General features: G+C 46.9%; 1 protein-coding gene across 5 annotated transcripts in view; it reads left to right on the top strand.

Moving 5' to 3' along the window:
• Positions 1-19,874, top strand: part of AMOTL1 (angiomotin like 1) — a 145,787-nt gene that overhangs the window by 42,480 nt on the left and 83,433 nt on the right. The window contains exon 1 of one of the 5 annotated variants that reach the window (XM_042957678.1): positions 9,649-9,928. The exons of the other annotated variants lie outside the window; for them this stretch is intronic. Coding sequence (XP_042813612.1) covers positions 9,880-9,928 — 49 coding nt within the window. The 5' untranslated portion in view covers positions 9,649-9,879. Of the gene's footprint in view, positions 1-9,648; positions 9,929-19,874 lie in introns of those variants that run through there. 5 annotated transcript variants of the gene reach the window in all.

Genomic DNA, 19,874 nt, shown 5'->3' with positions numbered 1-19,874 from the left:
ACTGGAACCCCATCCACTCCTTCCGCAAATGTGTGCATGTCCTGATGCCTCATGGAGTCTGTCCCGCTCTCAAAAGGCTCTTACGTTTGGCTCTGTGGGGCTCAGCTAACACCAGGTTCATGTGAATTTCACTCCTTTTGTGATTCTTCGCATCATTATTGCTTTTTACCACCATCACCTCCTTGGTGCCGACATCTGCACTGTTTACCAAATGAGAGACTGAAGAATCCTCTAAGGCAGATACAGAGACATAACCCAGGGTAGGTAGGGATTTGTCAGAATTAGCAAACAAGAACATAAGATCCCCACTTATATTTAATTTTAGGTAAACAGAATACGATTTTAAAAGTATATGCATGTCCTCTGCAATATTTGAGACATACTATACTGGACAAATTCTGCTGCTTTCCTGAGGTTCAAATCCGACTGGTGTCACGTGTTTTATCTGGCAGCTCTAGGTGTGGGAGCAGCGTCTGGGGACACTCTGTTCTTTGCATTGGATTTTAGCTTGCTCTGGTAGGAGGTGTGATAAAACACAGCTCAGCTCCTATCACCAGGTACTCAATCCCCATGGGACTCCACTTAGGGGCTTCCATCAATGAGGCCTGATTGCTGATGTCTGAGTTGTTTTATCACCTCAATTAGAAAAGGATGTTTTGGAAATTAATCCTACAGTAGAAAACCTAAACAACTTCAGGGACTGGATGCGTGCTCCGTCTGTGTAATATATCAACACAGAGCAACTCCTTCTCCTAGAGAGGCTGGATGGCGTCTGCAGTCTGGGTGTTAAGGTTTTGATGTTCGCCATTCTCTCTTGTAACAGAAGCTCAGGTCTGATCTCATTCCCTTTTGGAGAGTCAGCAGATCTTAGTGTCCACACAGGAGTAAGACCCAGGGCCCTCCTTCTGTAATGCATCGTCACTCAGCCTGTGTTAGATCATCGCCAGAGGGGTGATATAGGTGTGGGGGTCCCACCACCTGAGAAAATCTGGTTTCTTTTGCTTTGTGGTGAGCATTATGCTAACAGCTTCCTTGGAGGGAGCAAAACCTGATTTTCTGCCTCTTGCACCTAGTGGTCTGTGTTTTGTCGTCTAGAGTTTTCAACGTTTTTTCCTACTGTGACCCAGTATCAGGATACATTTTACATTTAGACTCACACATACAAATGTTTGTACCTTAATATTCTCCACGCAAGGTAATGTCCTGAATACTCTCTGGCTTCTCCATTCCATCCTGTGCGACATCTGCTGAGTGCTTTCTAGTGGCGGAAGGTTTCACTGTAACCTGGCTTTGAAGGGCAGCGAGGTGCATGGCCTCACATACAGCCTGAGCAGTGCAGACCCCTTGACCTCAACCTCCCATCCACATTACGATCACTCCATTCATCAATACTCATTGTGTGTATACTTACTGAATATTCGTAATTTACCTAAAATACCGACTCTAGCCCATTTTTTTTCATTTGGTCTGTAATCTGGAGGTATTTTCCCCAATTGTGGCAGAGGGGGCTCCAATTAAGATGCCCTGGATCTTAAGATTTCCTGGATCTACCAATGAAATATTCCCAAACTCAAGAAACGTAAACGAAAAGAAACTGTGTGTCTAGCACAACAAAAATGAAATCTCCTCTTCAAATGACCGTATTTTGAAAGAAAATGGATGATGGGTTAGTAATAACAAGCTAAGAATTACGGAGTATGTGCCGCTTGCTAGGCACGGGGCTGAGAGTTTTACAGTTTACATGCAACTGACTCATGGATTTCTCATAACACTTTGAAGTGGATGCTATTGTAATTACTACTCATTAAAAGAAGAAACACTGGGGCGCCTGGGTGGCGCAGTCGGTTAAGCGTCCGACTTCAGCCAGGTCACGATCTCGCGGTCCGTGAGTTCGAGCCCCGCGTCAGGCTCTGGGCTGATGGCTCGGAGCCTGGAGCCTGTTTCTGATTCTGTGTCTCCCTCTCTCTCTGCCCCTCCCCCGTTCATGCTCTGTCTCTCTCTGTCCCAAAAATAAATATAAAAAAAAAAAAAAAAAAAAAGAAGAAGAAACACTGAACTTTCATGAAGTCAAGTAATTTTAGTTCAAGACAGAACGCTGGGTTTTGATCGTTCTTTTACAACAGGCAAGAGGCCTGTTCCCTCATTTAGGCTGGGATTCGGAGTGCATAGAGACATGGGGCCCCAAAGGTCTGAGACCAGTGGCTCTCAAAGTGTGGTCCACAGACCAGCAGCATCAGCATCATCTGGGAACTTGTTAGAAATGCAATTCTTGGGCCCACCCTGACCTACTGAATCAGAATATGCGGGGTGGGACCCAGCAGTCTGTTTTAACAAGCTCTTCAGGTGATTATGATGCAGCTAAAAGTTCAGATCCACTGCCCTGCTGGCACTGAGGATCCTGGGTCTGTCCCCGTTTTCAGCGGGATTCAATCGAAGCCTCTGGAGAGACGGCACCTCTCGTGCAGATACTGTGACCAAATACACAGACCGTGGATTTCACTTTCAGGTTATTTCCATTTGTTTTTTTTCCTTATTGTTTGTCCCAAGTTGTTCATTTTCTGATGTTCCTTGTCTCTCTCCCACTTAAGCTGAAACTCATATTGTACATACCTTATGTCCTAAAGGTTGAAGAGCAAGGAACTCTTCGCAGACACTGGGTGAGGGAGACTGGTGACATTCCTATGGAACTCTTCCAGGGCCCGTCCCTACAGGCCCTCTCCTCCCTTTGTCTCTTTCCCGTCCTTCCCTCTCACTGAGCTCTTCTCTGCTTCCGCTTCCGAACCAGCCGGGGCGCTCCCCGTCTCTTCTGCCACCACCTTGGAGATGCCTTCCCTTTCCAGCCCTCTAAGTAGCCACCTTCTCCCTCGTTAGCCTCTGTTACTGTGTCCCACTCCCATTCTTCATCACACATAGACCAGTGTGTAAGTACAGATGTATTTGTATACACGTTAGGAGGACAGAGCCCATACCGCAGTCTTCACGCACCCAGCAGAGTGTGGCTTATTAGTCAATGCGATCAACAATAGGTTTTGAATGAACAAACGAACGAACGCACCATCACAGCTCTCAGTGGCTTGGCCTTCTGTCAAACGCTAGTGTGATTTCAGTTAATCCTTTCAGTTGGTCCTTCTGTTAAGGTGTTAATTGTTTCTAGTTATTTCTAATTATTTCCCTTTCTACCTTCAACTTTTCTAAAGACTCTGTTCTGCTTAGTGTGATACTGGCTTTATCGCGGACACACACAAAATACTCTCTGATTTCTGGATGGATAACTTATCAGGTAAGATGTGAATTTTAGGGGCACCTGGGTGGCTCAGTTGGTTGAGCGTCCAGCTCTTGATCTCAGCTCAGGTCGTGATCTCACGGTTCGGGGGATTCAGCCCTGTGTTAGGTTCTGCACTGACAGCAAGGAGCCTGCTTGGGATTCTCTCTCAATCTCTCACTCTCTCTCTGCCCTTCCCCTGCTTATGCTCTCTCTGTCTCTCTCTCTCTGTCTCAAAAATAAATAAACTTAAAAAAAGATGTGAGTTTTAACTTTCCACCAAGTCTGATTTCATGCTGTAGAATGATATTTTTCTCCTAAATTGAACCACCCAGAATGGCTGAAGCCATTAGGAATGGTGAGAGCATCCATACTTCTCTGTCTTTGGCATTTAAAGTAAAAGGCATGCCATCTTGAGTGCATATTCTAGAAAGAAAAGAACCGGAACTGCTGTATGGGTTGTGGAGGGACCATCCTTCTCGCTATCGTTTGTAGCTAAGGACGTGTTTGCAGAATCAAACACCCAAACGTCCTTTTCAGAATGGTGACTACATACCATCTGGAAGACAGACATTCTGACCTAAGTTATCTCTAGTTACTCTCACAATCCTTGTTTTTACTGGTGATTTTATGTTGCTGTCGTTTTAGAAACTCAGTATGATTCCAGTTTTAGGGGGAACATCCCAAATGTGTCTACATCATCATTGGAAATAGAGAAAAACATAACTAGTTTCTTGTTCATGAAAAGAGGAAAAGGAAGAAATTGCCATATTATGATATGTTCATTGGATGAACAGAACTGAGGCTGCCTCCTATTCGTCTGAAGTTGGATTCCCCCAACAATTCAACAGAATGATCGATATGGTTAGAAGCTTGGGAGCCTGAAAACTGGGCACCATTAGTTACTCAACTCATTCAGTGGTTTCTTAACTGGGGGCAATTTTACCCCACAGGAGACATTTGGCAATGAGTGGAGACATTATTAGCTGCCACCACCTGGGGGGAGGTGTGGTTGCTCCTGGCATCTGCAGAGCAGAGGCCAGGGATGTTGCTAGAAACACCCTACAATGCCCAGGACAGCCCTTAACAACAAAGACTTATTGGGTCCAAAATGTCAGTAGCACTGCCCCTGAGAAACCCTGGAAAAAACCCCAACCAACCAAAAAGTATGAGCTTTCATACTCCTAAGATTTCTATACTAAGCGTAGCGATTAATAATTAAAATGATTACTATTCATTAAATACCTGCTACTTGCCAGCCTCTTTATAAAGAATTCCTAGCTACTGAGTCAGGATCTGACCCCAGGTTTGTTTGAGGCCATTGTCTCCATTCTTCCTCCTTAGCTATTTCGTGTAAGTGCATTTTCCCTGGACATGCTTGTTGTGTTTTATATGGATCAAATTATGTGTTTAGCGCATACTCACTAATATACTCACAGGAGAAAGCCATGGGCAAGAAGAGACTGGTGTCATTATGGGTGGTGAAGCTAAAAGCATCCAGACAGACAGGCCTCAGATCTGTAACTTACTAAACGAGCCTAACGCCCAGGTAGGATGGCAGTACAGAGCCTGGCCCTTAGTAGGTACTTAATAAATATTTGTAGGGAAATTTTTTCATCATCAGCAGAGTCCTTGGGTAAGCTTCAAGTGGAGCAGGGCTTCCAAATGACCTGTTCTGTTACATAACGTTGAGTTTCTCCGAGGAGCCGTTCCCTCATCTCTAAGGCACCTGGTATTCCCAGAACTTCAGAGGTGCTTCAGCTTGTGTATCTTCCTCTTCTTTGTTCTTCGCTCTTCCATTCTTCGTCAGTCTGGCCTGGCAGGGGCTCCTCCCTTGACCCCTCCCTGTCTGCACACAATATTCCTCTGCCCCTCTACTTGAGGCCCTCCCAACAGTCTCCTTATTTTGTTCCTGCCAACAGTTTGCAAGATGGGGGCAGGGCAAGTGTCAGAATCTCTGGAGGAAGCCTGTGCCATGTGAAAAAGCTTATTCGAGAACATGATTTTATATTTGGAAACAAGCAGGGGGAAAAATTACAACTATTGTCTTCGTAAAACAGAGAACTGAAAGAAAAGCTTGGAAGAAATCCTCTTGCCTGGCGATAATATGGCGATTATCATATCTGGGGGTGGGGGCATGACCATTTATGTTTATGAAAAGAGGAAGAGGTTCAAAGGAAAGGTGCTGGGAAGCATGACAATGTGTGCTTTCCTTTCCTGTGTCCATAACTATGTTAGTAGTGTCGTCGTTCTCAGCACTTGGATTTCTCCGAACCCACCCTTTGCCTACTGTACAGAATCAAGTCACTCCATCAAGTGCTCCCATAATGCTTTACTTTTATCCCCTAATATGTTACCCATCATCCTTTACCTTTATCATACTAAGCTCTGATGTAGTGGTGCATGCTTCTGAAGGAGAACCATGAGAGTACCATGACCCCAAGGAGCCAGTCGGAGACCATTGTTCATGGCCCTCAAACTTCAGTGTGCCGGGCATTAGAGTGAATTCTAGGACGTCACCCTTGGAGATCCTGAATCTCTAGAATTTGGAGGTGGGGGGCATCAGAAATTTAAATGTATACATCTCTGGTTTATAAGTCACACCTTGGGAAGTACTACAGAACTTGGGCTTAAAAAATGTCCTTACATGTTCTGCAAGCAAAACAAGCATTTTGCTAAGGACAGCCTGGCTATATTCAGCCATTGGTTTGTGCACTCACCAGGCACTGATTGAGAACTGTGGAATGTAGCGTCATCTGTTGTAGGGGATGCTGTGCAGTAGCGGTCTCTTTTGTGGTCATGACCACTCTCCTTTTGCCGTCTGTTGTTTCCTTGCGAGTAAGCTCAGGACCATTTGTGGGGCACATCCTAGCCAACGTGGTAGTTGATAAGGACTTTAAAGGGTGTTTGGAGGGTGCAGAGAAGAAGTGTGAGGGGAATGGAGGTTTGCATTTTAATAGAGAATTTCAATTCCTTGGTATTTCAAATCACTGGAGGAAAAGAAGAAGGGTTTCTTTTCCTGAATTTCTATTGTGTGTCCAGCCCTTGACATGTATTACCTAATTTATTTAAAAAATATATTTTTTTTAGTATTTATTTATTTCTTGGGAGGCAGAGAGACAGAGTGCAAGCAGGGGAGGGGCAGAGAGAGAGGGAGACACGGAATCTGAAGCAGGCTCCAGGCTCTGAGATGTCAGCACAGAGCCTGACGTGGGGCTTGAACCCACGAAATGCAGGATCATGACCTGGGCCAAAGTCGGACGCCTAACTGACTGAGCCACCCAGGCGCCCCCATGTATTACCTAATTTAATCCTCATAATCAGCCAATGAGGGAAGTGTAATTATTCCCATTTTACAGAGGAGGAAGCTGAGGCTCATGTTATGTTACTCTCCCTAGCTGGAAATAGGTGGACACAGGACTAGAACTCGGGACTCACTCTAAAGACCGTGTTTATTCTCCTCTCCCTGGATGCCTCTGTCACCTCATTCTTCTGGCAGTCTCTGTACTGGTCTGGAACATCCCAGTACGTGCCCTGTTTGGAGTTAAAGACTGTCCTTTGAGTTGTCCCTAAGAGTGCTGAAATTGTTCCATCGCCTTCTTAACTTTCCTAGGAGTGAGTAAAAGACAACTGGGTCACTTTAGAAAGAACGCTGACCTTTAAGTGGGTATACAGATCCAAAGAAAATACAGACGCCTCCTGGTTTGCAACCTTACTGCGAGTAAAGCTGCTTTCAGTTTTTTCTTCAGGTTTTGTTGTCGATATACCTTGTTTCTATTTGCTCCCAACCACATGTAGGAATCTGCAGCCAAATCTAGTGTAAAATGTTATTGACGACCTCTTGCTAGTCAAATTTAAGTCTTTTTCTCCGGGCTTAGTTCCTGAACAACAGATTCAGCTATGTCTGTTTTTCATATTTGATATGGAAGATTATTCACTTTCTGTATTTGATGTGGCGATTATTAATCGTTGAGGAAATTAAGGTGCATGGAGGGGACAAATTGGCCTGCCATGCATTTGACCCTGGTATTATTACTTGGTATCAATTTGAAGAGCCCAGGCTGGGTCCAGTCACTCCAGTCAGCAGATTGTTGAGCCCACAAGTGGTGGCCTGCCATTCCATGGGAAGTCTGGGAATCTGTAGCCCTTGATAGAGGGGCCATCTCACAACTTCCTCTGGCTTCCATGCCTTCCAACCTTCCCACGCTTCTACTTGTCCAGCCTTTCCTCTTCTTCCTCCTCCTTTCCCTATTTTTTGCCCTGGACATTGTCCAAGTAAACCGATCTTCATAGCTTCATTTCTGTTTTTCTCTACACCTCTGTTCTCCGCTTCTTCCCCAGTTTCTTTTTCCATATTTCCTCTTGCCCAGAGGACAGTGTTTGAACATCTTTCTCAAACCAGTCCCCCCTCCTAACTCGGCTTCTCTCAGCATTCGTCCAATGACCCATTGGCCATTCTTCCTATGACCCAGGCTCAAAACCTGGGTTAACTTGCTTACTTTGTTCTTCCTCCTATCTAGTCACTGGAAAAAGTAAAATCTTGCTTCAAAGATTTGGTATCTTCCCTGTATTTGGAATCTTCAAAGACTTGGTATCTACATGGTATCTCTCTCTTCCTTTCCATCCCCTTTGGTCCAGCTTCACATGTCATTGATTCCTGTAACCATTTCCCAGATTGGCTCCCTATTTCACAGGGCTATCGAAGGGTTGCTGGAATTAATAACAGCAAGTATATGTTCAGCACTTCTATGCATTATGCTAAGTAGTTTACATTTGTTACTTCATTCCATCCTTACTGCCACCGTGCGATGGCTATTTCTATTGCCTTGCAAATGAAACTGAAGTTTGTGAAGTAAATGACTTGCCCAAGGTCACACAGCAAGCAGGTGAGCTATAACTCAACCCATATCTGTTTTGCTCCAGTGGATGCTTATAACTATTGAATTTTGCTGCCTCCTAGGGTATAGTGTGTTATCTAATGGGGGCGATTAGTGTTAGCTTCCTTCCTTCTTTCCCTCCCTTTTCCATCTATTATCTCTTCCTCAGACTATACTAAATTCCTACACATGCTACCTCTGTCAGAAACCCACCACCCTTCAAGGCTCTCCTTTCTCCTGCACGTAGTCCGTTTTCTCCACACTTTTCAGGCTTCTCCAGCGCTTTCCGGTTTTCTGGTTGCGTATCTTATCTAAATAAATCCTTAAAAGGCCAGTTAGCTGTTGTTTCTTTTTGTTTCATTTATGTGCTATCAAGTCCTGGGATAGCTGACTTTAAACGAAGTAGGTATTTGGTAAATGATTGTTAACCTACTGCATTTGGGTTTTATCTTGAAAGTAGAGGTTAGTGAGCCATCAGAGGAATCAGAAGAATAGTCTGGAATCAGGATATATAATCCACCAGAATTGACTGGAAGGGTAGGGCTGCTCCAGACTAATTGGGTAATTGCCACAATCCAGGCAGGAATCCCGGAAGAAATCCTGGTCTAGTGACAGGGCAAAGAGAGGAGACGCGCGCCAGGTAAGAAGTGTGCTATGCACTGACTGTCCAGGTAACATCTTCCACAACAACTATTCTATTCCCTGGCCTCCCCACCTCCAGAGTAGCAGAGCTAGTCCCTGAGAGCTTCGGAGAAATGTCATGGTCCTGTGGTTCCAGGTCCCCAGATCCAGGCTCCAGAGGTCTGCCCAGAATAACTGAGTGTAATGGGATGGGTGAGTAGGATTTCTTAGTACAGCCTGATTTAAGAGGTGTGGCAGAATCGGCACCAGTTTTCCAGAGTTACTTTCTGTGCCTCCACCGGGGCAGATAACAGCCTGTGGGTTTGTGACCACAGGATGTACAGTCTGCCAACACATTTACCTTCTGAGGCTGTAAGATCTCTTTTGGCCCTTCTGCCGGTCAACGCAGTCGAATGTAGCTGCTGGCCGTCCAATCCCAGTGCGTGATCGACGCACCAGGGCCTGGGGAATGCACGGAGAATGTGGCCGCTTTTCACCTGGAAATTCCACTTCAGGAGAAAAAAAAAAAAAAAAAATCCTAAACATAACCTATCTGGACTTTGAGAGCAGACCGGGAAACCGATTTCTGCCCGAGTTGGCCTGGTGGGAAGGAAGAGAAAGCCGAAGGAGGGAGAACTGTTGAGTCTGACGTTAATTAAACCGCGGCAGGGAACGCTGCGACGGCGGCTGTCGCCCTCCTAAACTCCGAGGGAGACACGTCAGCTTGAGCTCGGGGCAATTTCAGAGGGCGACGTCCCGGCCCGGGAGGGGTGGCGGGCGGCTGCAGACGGGCTCTAGGGCCCAGCGGCCGGGCGCCGGGGCGGGGGTGGAGTGTAGGGTTACAGTGACGGGCGGGACGACCCTCCCCGGCCCGAGCGCGGGGAGCGGGGAGCCGGGAGCGGGGAGCGCGGGCGGCGGCGGAGCGCGCGGGACGCTCTAGGACCCAGCAGCGGCTGTCGGCTTCGGGGCTGGAGGTGAAGCCCTGGCGTTTCACTCCTTCCTGTGTGAATGGGGCTGACTGTCGGGCGCCGCTTCCCCGCGCTGCCCCACGCCATGCCCTGCACGCTGCCCGGCGGCCGCCTTCCCCAGCCGCGCCACTGAGCTAGCCATGGTCGCCTCATGTGGAGGGCAAAGTTGCGCCGGGGAACTTGTGAGTCTGCCGTGAAAGGTAACCAGTCCCCGCTCCGGGCGCGGGGAGGGCGCCCCCGAGTCTCCCACGCGAGGGACCCAGCCGACCGGTACTCCTCCACCCCTTGCTGCCCCGGGCACGGGGCTCCTCCTCGGGGCCCCGGGGCTGAGATCGGCCCCGCTCCCCAGCGACTCGGGCAGCCGACTGGGCGCCGGTGGCCGGGAGTGTCCGCCACAGCAATCTTGCTCTCCCTTACCCAGATATGGTTGTGGTTTTTTTTTTTTTTGTTTTTGTTTTTTTTTTAAAGAAAGAAAGCAGAACTCTGTTCCCGAGCCTCCCTGCAGGCCCCCGGTGCCGGCGGGCGGGATCGCCGCGCCGTCCCGCGCCCCATCCGAGCCCGGGAAGTTGTGTGGGCCCGCCGGGCCGGGGCCCCGGGGTGCGGATGCGCCCCCCGAGGCGAGGCTGGCCTTACCGGAGGGGCGCTGCCATATGGCTGCACTCTCCGAGACGCGCCCGCGCGCGGGTCCCGCGGCCGCCGAGGGAGGGGGCGGAAGCGGGTGGCCGGTGGCCGCTACCCTCTGCGCGAGACAAAGGCGCGCGCCAGGGCCCGCCCCACGGGATGCGGCGCCCCGGCGGGACCCGTGCTCCTCGCGGGGAAGTCTCGGCTCTGGCGGGTGGGGGCGGCGAAGGGGTCGCGCCCCAGACCCCGGGGCTCGGATCGCGTTAGCTGCTCCTCCTTTGTTCTCCCCAGACAAGTTTCTTCGACAGAAACTGGGGAGTTAGACTTAGCTCTCCCTTGCTGTTAGTGCTGCCTTGTAAAGAATCTGGTTTCATGGGGGAGAAATTAAACTTTCCAAGTGGAACTGGTTTTTCTTGGAATGTGACATTTGTGGCAGGAGGGAGATTGGCACGTCGGCCGATGACAGCCAAGCGGAGCCGGGCGCCCTGCGCTGGGGCAGGGGCCGAATCTGCTCCGTAGGCTGCAGGGCTGGAGGACCAGGCGGCGGAACGCACGACGCAGCGCGCACCCACCTCCAGGGCCTCAGCCTCCAGGACTGAGCTCGCGGCGACGTTTCCAAGTTTCCCCCTTAGGAGCCCAGGCCGAGAATCCCGGTTCCCCACCCGCAGCTCCCGCGCCGCGCCACGCCACGCCCTGCTCTGTAGTGTGTTGATTGGTGGCTGGCAAGAGACTTTCCCTTTCCATTTTTGTTTGAAGGTTTTTTGCTATTTTGGCTTGGGTATTGGTTTACTGTCTTCAGATGGCAAGTGCTTTGGAAAATGCCCGGCTAGTGTACGAGATCACCTACCTGGACTGGGGCTTCAGTAGACGGGCGCCCTGATCGTGCGGCCTCCTGAGGCTTTGCTCTTGGGACGGAACATTTTGTGTCCTTGGTCCCTCATCTCCTTTGCTCAGCCCTGATAAAGTGCGGACATGGTTGCCCATTTCCTTCTTTTGAGGCATGTTAGGAGAATCGAGCTTTTGTACTGCCTATCAAGTCCTTGGTGACGGCGTGGGTAGGCGGTCGCGAGAGTCAGTTGTGTTACCCAAAGATGCTCTTTGGAACACCCCAAACAATAACGTTACTTGCCATAAGCGAGTAAAACCAGAATAGAGGAATATTAATAGCTACTATTCCAAAAAACTTCCTTCCTTTTCGGGAAGTGAAAAGTCAAGGCTTGAAATGTTGAACAGACATGGGTCGGTCCCTGCCAAACTGACTTAAGATTTCCCCTGGCTGCCCACCACTGCTGGCTGTCCCCCACTGCTGACTGCCCCCTCCCCGTCTCCCCTCCCCCCCCCACAACCCTGGCTGCCCCCCCACTCCTGGCTGTCCCCAACTGCTGACTGCCCCCCTACTCCTGGCTGCCCGCCCCCACTGCTGGCTGTCCCCCACTCCTGGCTGCCCCCCCCCACTCCTAGCTGCCCCCCATTCCTGACTGCCCACGGCTGCTGGACCCCAGTAGCTCTCTGTAGATGTCAGATCCAGGGTAAGGATTAAGGGAGCTCTCTGCATTGCAAGTTCTCGAAGAATCTAGACCAATGTGAAATTTATTTCCCAGGATGGGGTTCTGAGCATTGCAGTGCATCTACTACGAGCATTCTTTATGGAATTGTGTGGTAACAATATTTGAATACATTTTGAGCTGTTTTGCAGAGGAGTAAAGGGTTGGAAACCACTGATTTGACCACAGTGAAGAGGAGGAAGACGTCCAGCAGAGGTTTTAGAGATGCCTCCACTCTCCCTGGTGGGGTCTGGGGGGATGTTTAGTTTTTGGATGGGTATAGTTTGGCTTTTGTGAGATACATTTCTCAAGATAAATAAGGAAACCTGGTAAACCCTGCAAGGGGATAGGAGAGCGAGAAGGTGCTGCACTTATAATTATTCTCCCTCCCTCTTCTTTTTAAAATGCACAGAAGTCTTGGTCTTTTAGGTTCTGTGCTGATGGTGGAGAGCGAAGAATACTAATGTACCGAAGGGCATGTGGAGATCAAAGCATTTAAAAATACATCTTTTCATGGAAGCTAATGGAGGACTTTCAGTTTAAATGAGATTTAAAAGTGCTGTCGTTAAGAAAAGCACATGAATGCAGAAATGTGAGTAATTTTATGAGAAGGCACTCTGCTGATTAGACTTGAGAGTGTCTGCCCTTGGCCAGTGAGTCCGGAGGCTTCTCTGGGTAGAACTATGCTTTCTTTCTTTTTTTTTTTTTTTTTTTTTGATATCTGCCCCTGTGGAGAAGAGCAGACCCAGGGCCTAGGGGAAAGATGGCCGAACTAATTGAAATTGGAAGGCAGCCTGGCTGGTGAGTGTTTAGCGGAAAAGTGCAGCCCCTAGGTACCAGTGTTGTTTTTCTCCATAGTAATTTGTGGAGCTGCTTTGAAAATGATAAAGTACTGTATCACGTAAGGCTTTTATTTTTATTTTTTAAAAAAAATAATGACTTCTGAAATAAGGGACTTGCTAGTGAAAATTGTAAAAATCTGAAAGCTTTTCCAGGCCAATCAAATAAAAGGAAGTTAACTCCATAAGACCTGTTAGTAGTTCTGATATGCAAAATTATCCCCAAGTAGCACCCCCCCCCCCACACCTCCCTGTGGCTATCTGCATTTCAAATGCATACGGAAGCAGCTCTGGTCAGGAAATTCTCTAGCGTTTTGAATAATTTTTCTCCTCCCATTTTTTCATTAATTTTGGTAGGCTCTTGTGTCCCAGAATTCACTAGGCAATAGAATACTTGAAAAGCAAGGGGTATTTTGGAGGTCAACCAAGAGGACATATTTAATTATAAGGTTGGTTGGAAATAGTCTGAGGTTGTTGAGGTTTTTGTTTGTTTGCTTAGTGATTTTTTTTTAAATTTTATTTTGTTGGTTTGACTTTGTTTTGTCTTGGAAGAAAGGCAAAATTTAAATCTTGGCCATTGTGGGTAGGTCAGTACAGTAGTTTTGCTGAAGGAAGCCACGCCTGGGCTTGTGTGTTGGCACCCTGCCGGGTTCTCTAAATTGTGAGGCCCTTGGCCTCTGTTCTTGTGAAACAAGGCCTGTTCATTCCAGGACAGGATAGGACTCCTGGTTTCCCAAAGGGGTTCACACATCAGGCTTTTTTTTTTTTTCCTTTTTTAAAATTATTTTACTTTATTTTATGAGGGGGATAGGGAGGTAGCTGTAAGGTGTTAGGAAATGTATCCCCGTTAAGACTGTGGAGAATTGGATTTAACTTCAAAAAAAAATGAAGTCACATAGCCCTACTGTGTGCGTTTAAATCTGTGTTTGGAATCTCACTGGCCAGTACACCTCTTTTTCTTTCATTTGGTTTTGCTTTTAAGTTAAATGCCTGTAGTTCACTTTGTTTAAAAAAAAAAACTTGTAACTTTGAAATGATTATAGCTTTATGGAAAGTTGCAAAAATAGTAGAGAGGTCCTGTGTACTCTTCACCCATTTTCCTCCATTGGTAGCATCTTACATAACAGCAGTACAATAGAACTGGGAAATTGACATTGGTACAATCCACAGAGCATCGTCAGATTTCACTGGTTTTACATGCACACATTTGTGTTTGTGCATATACCCTTCTAAGCAATTTTTTTACACGTGTAGATTCCGGTAACCACCATCATGGTCAAGATACAGAACTATCTCATCACCTCAAGGATGTTCCTTGTGCCACTCCTTCATGGTGGCATCCACTCTCTCCTCCCCGCACCCATCTCTAAACCCCGATAACCACTAATCTCTTCTCCATCTCTATCTATTATTTTGAGAGTGTTACATAAATAAAATCATGTGGGGAGCGCCTAGGTGGCTTAGTCAGTTGGGTATCCGACTCTTGATTTTGGCTCATGTCATGAGCCCAGGGTCATGGGATTGAGCCCCGTGTTGGGCTCTGCGCTGAGCATGAAGGCTGCTTGGGATTTTCCCTCTCTCTCCCTCTCTCTCTGCTCCTCCCCCCTGCTTGTGCTCTCTTCCTTTCTCTCTAAAAAAGAAAAAAAACATAAGTTAAATAAAATCATGTGGCATATGACCTTTTGAGATGAGGGTTTTCACTCAACAGAACACCCTTGAGATCCACTCAAAGCTGTCACATTATCAAGAGTCTGTTCCCTTTTATTGCTGAGTAGTATTCCATGGTATGGTTATACCACAGCTCGCTTAACCGTTCACCTACTGAAGGACATTTAGGTTGTTTCCAGCTTTGGGCTCTTACAATTAAAAGTTGCTATGAACATGTGTGCACCGGGTTTTGTACAGACATGTTTTCCTTCCTGCGGGATCAATGCCCAGGAGTGTGATTTCTGGATTTTGAATGGTTAAGTGTATATTTTGTGTTCTCAGAAACTGCCAAACTTTTCCAGAGTGGCTGTACAATTTTACATTCCCCCCAGCCACGTAGGAGAGATTGGGTTTCTCTGCAACCTCACCAGCATTGGTTTATTATTGTAGCTGTCCCAACAAGTGTTCTAGTCTCATCCTGGCTTTAATTTGCATTCCCTAATGGCTAATGATGTTGAACATCTTTTCATGTGTTTATTTCCCATCTGTATCTCCTCTTTGGTGAAATGTCTGCTCATGTTCTAACTGGATTGTTTTTTGTTGTTGTTGTTGTTGGTTTCTTTTTTACAGTTGAGCTTTGAGAGTTCTTCATATATTCTAAATATGAATCCTTTGCCATATATATGGCTTGTATATATATATATATATTTTTTTTTTTTTTTTTCCCCAGTATGTAGTTTGCCTTTTTTATCTTTTTAACAGGATCTTTTGTAGGGCAAATGTTTTTAATTTTGATGAAGTCCCACGTATTGTATGTTTTTGTTTTTGTTTTTGTTTTTTTTCCTTTTATGGGTTGTGATTTTGGTGTCAAATCTAAGAACATTTTGCCTCGGCCTCCATCCCAAAGATTTTCTCTTATGTTTTCTTTTTTTGTTTCATAGTTTTATATCGTATATTTAAACTGTAGTTCACTTTTACCCCCTCTTAAGAATGTGTATGTCCTGCTGCCCTTCTTGAAAACCATCCCTTAGGTGTTTATTATGTATTTAGTGTTCTAGAAGCACACAGTTGAATCAGGCATGTTCCCACTCTTAAGAGCTCACCCCTTAGTGCGGTCATTGTGTGGACATTTCCATGTATTATGTACAGTAAAGGAGATAAGCATGCTGTGCCGTGGAGCACTGAGCTGAGAGGGCTCGCTTTGATCGGGGGGTCAGGGCTTTCCTGGGCACGTTGCCCAAGCATGGTGGGAATGAAATCGATTCTTGCCTTTGATCCAGTTTTTGGATGTCTGTGTTGCCATGAATTCTTCAGTGTGAGTTACCCTGGTTCTTGAGCACATGCTGAAGAACTTGGGGTAAACTGGGCAGTTGAGGGCTTTTTTGAACTGTACGTGGCATAACAGCTTAAAAAAATAATAAAGATCCAGTACTGACAGCTCCCTAACATAAAGAGTCTGAATGAAGTTAAACAGCTTCAAAATTAGAATGTGTTAAAATGGAAAAGGAGGTAGTATTTTGGATTGTTTAGGAACAGTAGACCTGGCTTGCTTCCTGACCCTCCTTCCTCCTTGCTGTGTAATCTCAGGGCATTTGACCTGTTAAAGCCTCATGGATGAAATGGAAACAGTTGCCTCCTGGAGTTGCAGGAGAAACAGTGCCTATATACCATGTTGGGCAAATTGAAAGCATTCAGTAAACACTTGCTGCTATCATTATTATTATTATTATTATTATTATTATAGACCCAGGGCTTTATGATGTTATGTGCATTTTCATCTATCTCCTTTTTCCGAGAAACTGGAATCCCAGTTTTTACTCACAGAAACTTAGCTTTTCACAGTTGGGCATGTACCAAATATTATTTATTGAATGAGGTTAGAAGGTAGGGTACTCTGTGCCCGATCTAGTACTGGCTATAAAATAGACCTTTTTTTCCTGCCTATAAACCCAAACTTTTGAGTAAAGAACAGTTTCCTCTCTGCCCCAGCCACGGGAGGTGGCGGGAGGTCTGTGTGCTGGCTGGAGTTTACAGTGCCTGTTAGCCTAGGTGTATGTTAGGTCAGGGCTGATGTCACCAGGATGCTTCACACCCGGCAGCTCCCTTTCCTTTCCCTTGATGACCATGTTGTTTGTTTCCCAGAGGAAATGGAATGGACCTTAGATATATACTTCTAGAGCAATGGCTCTGAAATGGGGGTGATGAGGTGATGCTATGTTTGAACAAAACAGTCTGCGAGCCCCGCCCCAAGAATTTTGTTTCAGTTAGCTCTTGGAGGGGCCTGAGAATATGAATTTCTCACAAGTTTCCAGGTGATGCTGTTCCTGCTGGTCCCGGGACCACACTTTGGGAACCAGTATTTTAGAGCATAGTCTCCTTTTCATTGGACCTCGACTGAGGTGCTTAACTCTTTGGAACCGCATGTGTTCATGTTTAAACGACGGAGACTGAGCTAGATTGATTTCTAAGGTGATGAATTGATCTGCATAACCAAATGCTCGGCTCTAATCATTCTTCTGTGCCTTCCCCCTTTCCAGGCCGACTTTTCCTTCTCTCTGTTGTCTTTTATCCTCCTCGGTCCTTGGGAGATATTCCAAGTTACGGTGTATTGTTACCATCCACAAGCCATATTGCCTTGGCTAAGTCACTTAACCTCTGTAAAATGAATGTGCTGACTCAGTGCTTCCATCGAAAGGTAACTGTGAGGCTTCAGTGAGATAACACATACGAAAGGACTAAATACAAGGTAGAGCATGGTTCAGAATTCATTTATTACTTGGAGCGTCCTTGATTGCCCTTCAGGACAGTATCCTTGGACGTGGGGATGAACTGCTTCTCTTGATGCTGAATTTCACTGCTGCTGCGGGGCTTGTAAAGACCGCAGGAAATCCGCAGGGCCTTCGTGGAGAAGGTTCCCGCAGTAAACGGAAGGTGGGGGTAGGGTCTCTGAGGGCCTTCAAAATAGATACTTGATGTGTGGACGTGGTAATGACCAAAGAAGGGTTCAGTGCTGGAAAACAGCTTGAACAGATGCTGGACTGTTAAGAGCACTTCTTCACGGTAGAGAAATACAATTCCATGAAGTTTTTTTTGTTTTTTGTTTTTTGTTTTTTTCTGGCATCCTTGGAAGATGTGATCTGTCCCCCGTCTGTTTCTTGTTTTTTGTTTTTTGTCTTTTTTGAGGGGGCGTGGATAGGGAGAGGGCAGAGAGAGAGGGAGAGAAAATCTTAAGCAGGCTCCATGCCTAGCACGGAGCCTGATGCGGGGCTCCATCCCATGAACCACGAGATCATGAGCTGAGCTGAAATCAAGAGCCAGACCCTTAACCGACGGAGTCACCCAGGTGCCCCTGACCCCCGTCTATTTTTATTTTGAGTTCTGGGTCTACACTGTCCACAGTAACCACTAGCCACATGTTGGCGATCAAAGTTAATTAAAAGTAAATGAACTAAAAATCCTCAGTCCTGTTAGGCACAGTTCATATGCCAGCAGCTATTTCTGTCCTTGCAGTGAGTTTCACTGGTCAGTGCTGTTAGAGACATGATAGTCCCGGTTTGATTGACAGCAACATTATGGGGCTTCATAGGACGGGAAGGTGACACAGTTTTGACTGAAATGAATCACTTTCCTGTTGAAGTCCTGCGTGCACTGAATGGGAGAAAAGACCACAGGGCAAACCCTCTGCCAACCTGAACCTTATATTTGTTTTTGTTTTGTTTTTTTTTTTAATATTTATTTTTGAGAGAAAGAGAAAGAGAGACAGAGTGTGAGTGGGCAAGGGGTAGAGAGGGAGACACAGAATCCGAAGCAGGCTCCAGGCTCTGAGCTGTCAGCACAGAGCCCGATACAGGGCTTGAACCCACGAACCATCAAATAATGACCTGAGCTGAAGCTGGATGCTTAACCAACTGAGCCACCCAGGCGCCCCTTAACCTCATCTCTGGAGGCTCATTTCATTCGGAGGGTGGGTCAGAGAGGCATTTGGGGTATGCCGGGAGTAGGTAGAGTTTACCAGGTTAGCAGGCTCTTACAGGAGGCTGTTCCCAGGGATGTTTGTGGCCTCGATTCCGTTCCTGGGATTCTCCCAGGTCCTTGAGAGCAGCAAATAGAAACGCCAGTGCAGAGTTAGCACTGAGAGGTTCTCCTGGGGAGATCTCGAGCCAGCCTGGACTCCTCTGCCTTGGGTCTGTTCCACTGTTGAACCAGCCTTTGTCAGTGCAAGGGGAAAGGGGGGGGGGTGTGGCGGGCCTCTGCTCATCTCCGCCGGTGTCTGGGCTTGCTCAGATACCGTTCCACACTGCATCATCCTAACTTTTGAAAGTTCTGTACACTGTAAGGTTCCTTTCCCTGCCTCACATCCGGGTCCCTGTGGTCGGCTTCCCAAATCCGTCTGGCGTGCCTCACCTTCCTTTGCACATCTACACCCCAGCTAGTGAGGCACTCATTCTCCGGGAACCCGTGCTTGCCACACAACAGGTCTTCCTGCTTCTGTTGTTTCGCACCTCTTCTCATCTACCCTGTCTTTCGCTTCTTTCCTCCACCCTTCTCAGAACAGGCAGAGCAAGAACAAGGATGATAGATATCTTGTCTTCCGGGCTCCTGTGCTTCTTGCCTTAGGTGGGGCTGTGCTGTGCCCTGTGGCCCTGGGCCAGGGAGGAAGGAGGCATCTCACAGGTACCTGCTGCTTCTCAGCCATAAGGGCTGCTCTGGTTAGTGTGACCCCCGAAGGCAGGTGTGAGACAGGCCTTTCCCTTCCGGACAGGAACTGCACCCTGAAGGCCTCTGGGCACCAAGTTTCTTCTGAGTAAGCTCCCTCTGTCTGGGGGTTGAGGGAAAGGGGTAGGTGTGAAATTCTCTGGCCAGGCCCTGTCTCCCAAGGGACCAGTCTCTAACTATCGATGCAGTTTGGTTGATTGCTCACACTGGTGATGTGGGAAGAAGGGCCCCTAAGATCGCCTGCCTGGGATCTTGTTTTTGAACAATGGGGGATAAAAGAGGAGGAGGAATAGACAAGGTGCTTTCAGAATTTTGGAAACCAGTGGATGCGGTACCTAGGAGACAGCATTAAATTCACAGCAGAGTGCATGTAACACCAATTTAGCTCCTTTATCTTAGAAGAGTGGAAGGAAATGCCTTCTGAAATCACAGTAGCTTAAATTAAGAGACCTGGGGAAGTAATGTAAACAGCATCACAAACCTTAAATGTAATGGGAGTGTCAGAGAAAAGCAGGAGGTTTGCTAAAGGACATAACCCTTTAGGAAACCTGATAGACTGGCCTGATAGATCATACATGAGCGGCAGGGGCATGAAAAGTGGGGAGTACGTTTACTTGAGCTGACTTTGAGATTTGATCCTGTAAAATATTCATCCAAACAAAAAATTAAGACTATAAGATCTAAAAAGGTCTACTCTGAGATATGGATTATCTCAGTCCCGAGCTTAGAAGTAAAATTTTCTGAAAGTCTGAAGTTTCTTACCTTCAACTTTCTCCAAA

The sequence above is a fragment of the Panthera tigris genome, chromosome D1 (genome assembly GCF_018350195.1).
Source record: "Panthera tigris isolate Pti1 chromosome D1, P.tigris_Pti1_mat1.1, whole genome shotgun sequence".
Lineage (NCBI taxonomy): Eukaryota > Metazoa > Chordata > Mammalia > Carnivora > Felidae > Panthera > Panthera tigris.
Note: the sequence above shows the minus strand (reverse complement) of the source record. Positions and strands in the feature narration are given on the sequence as shown.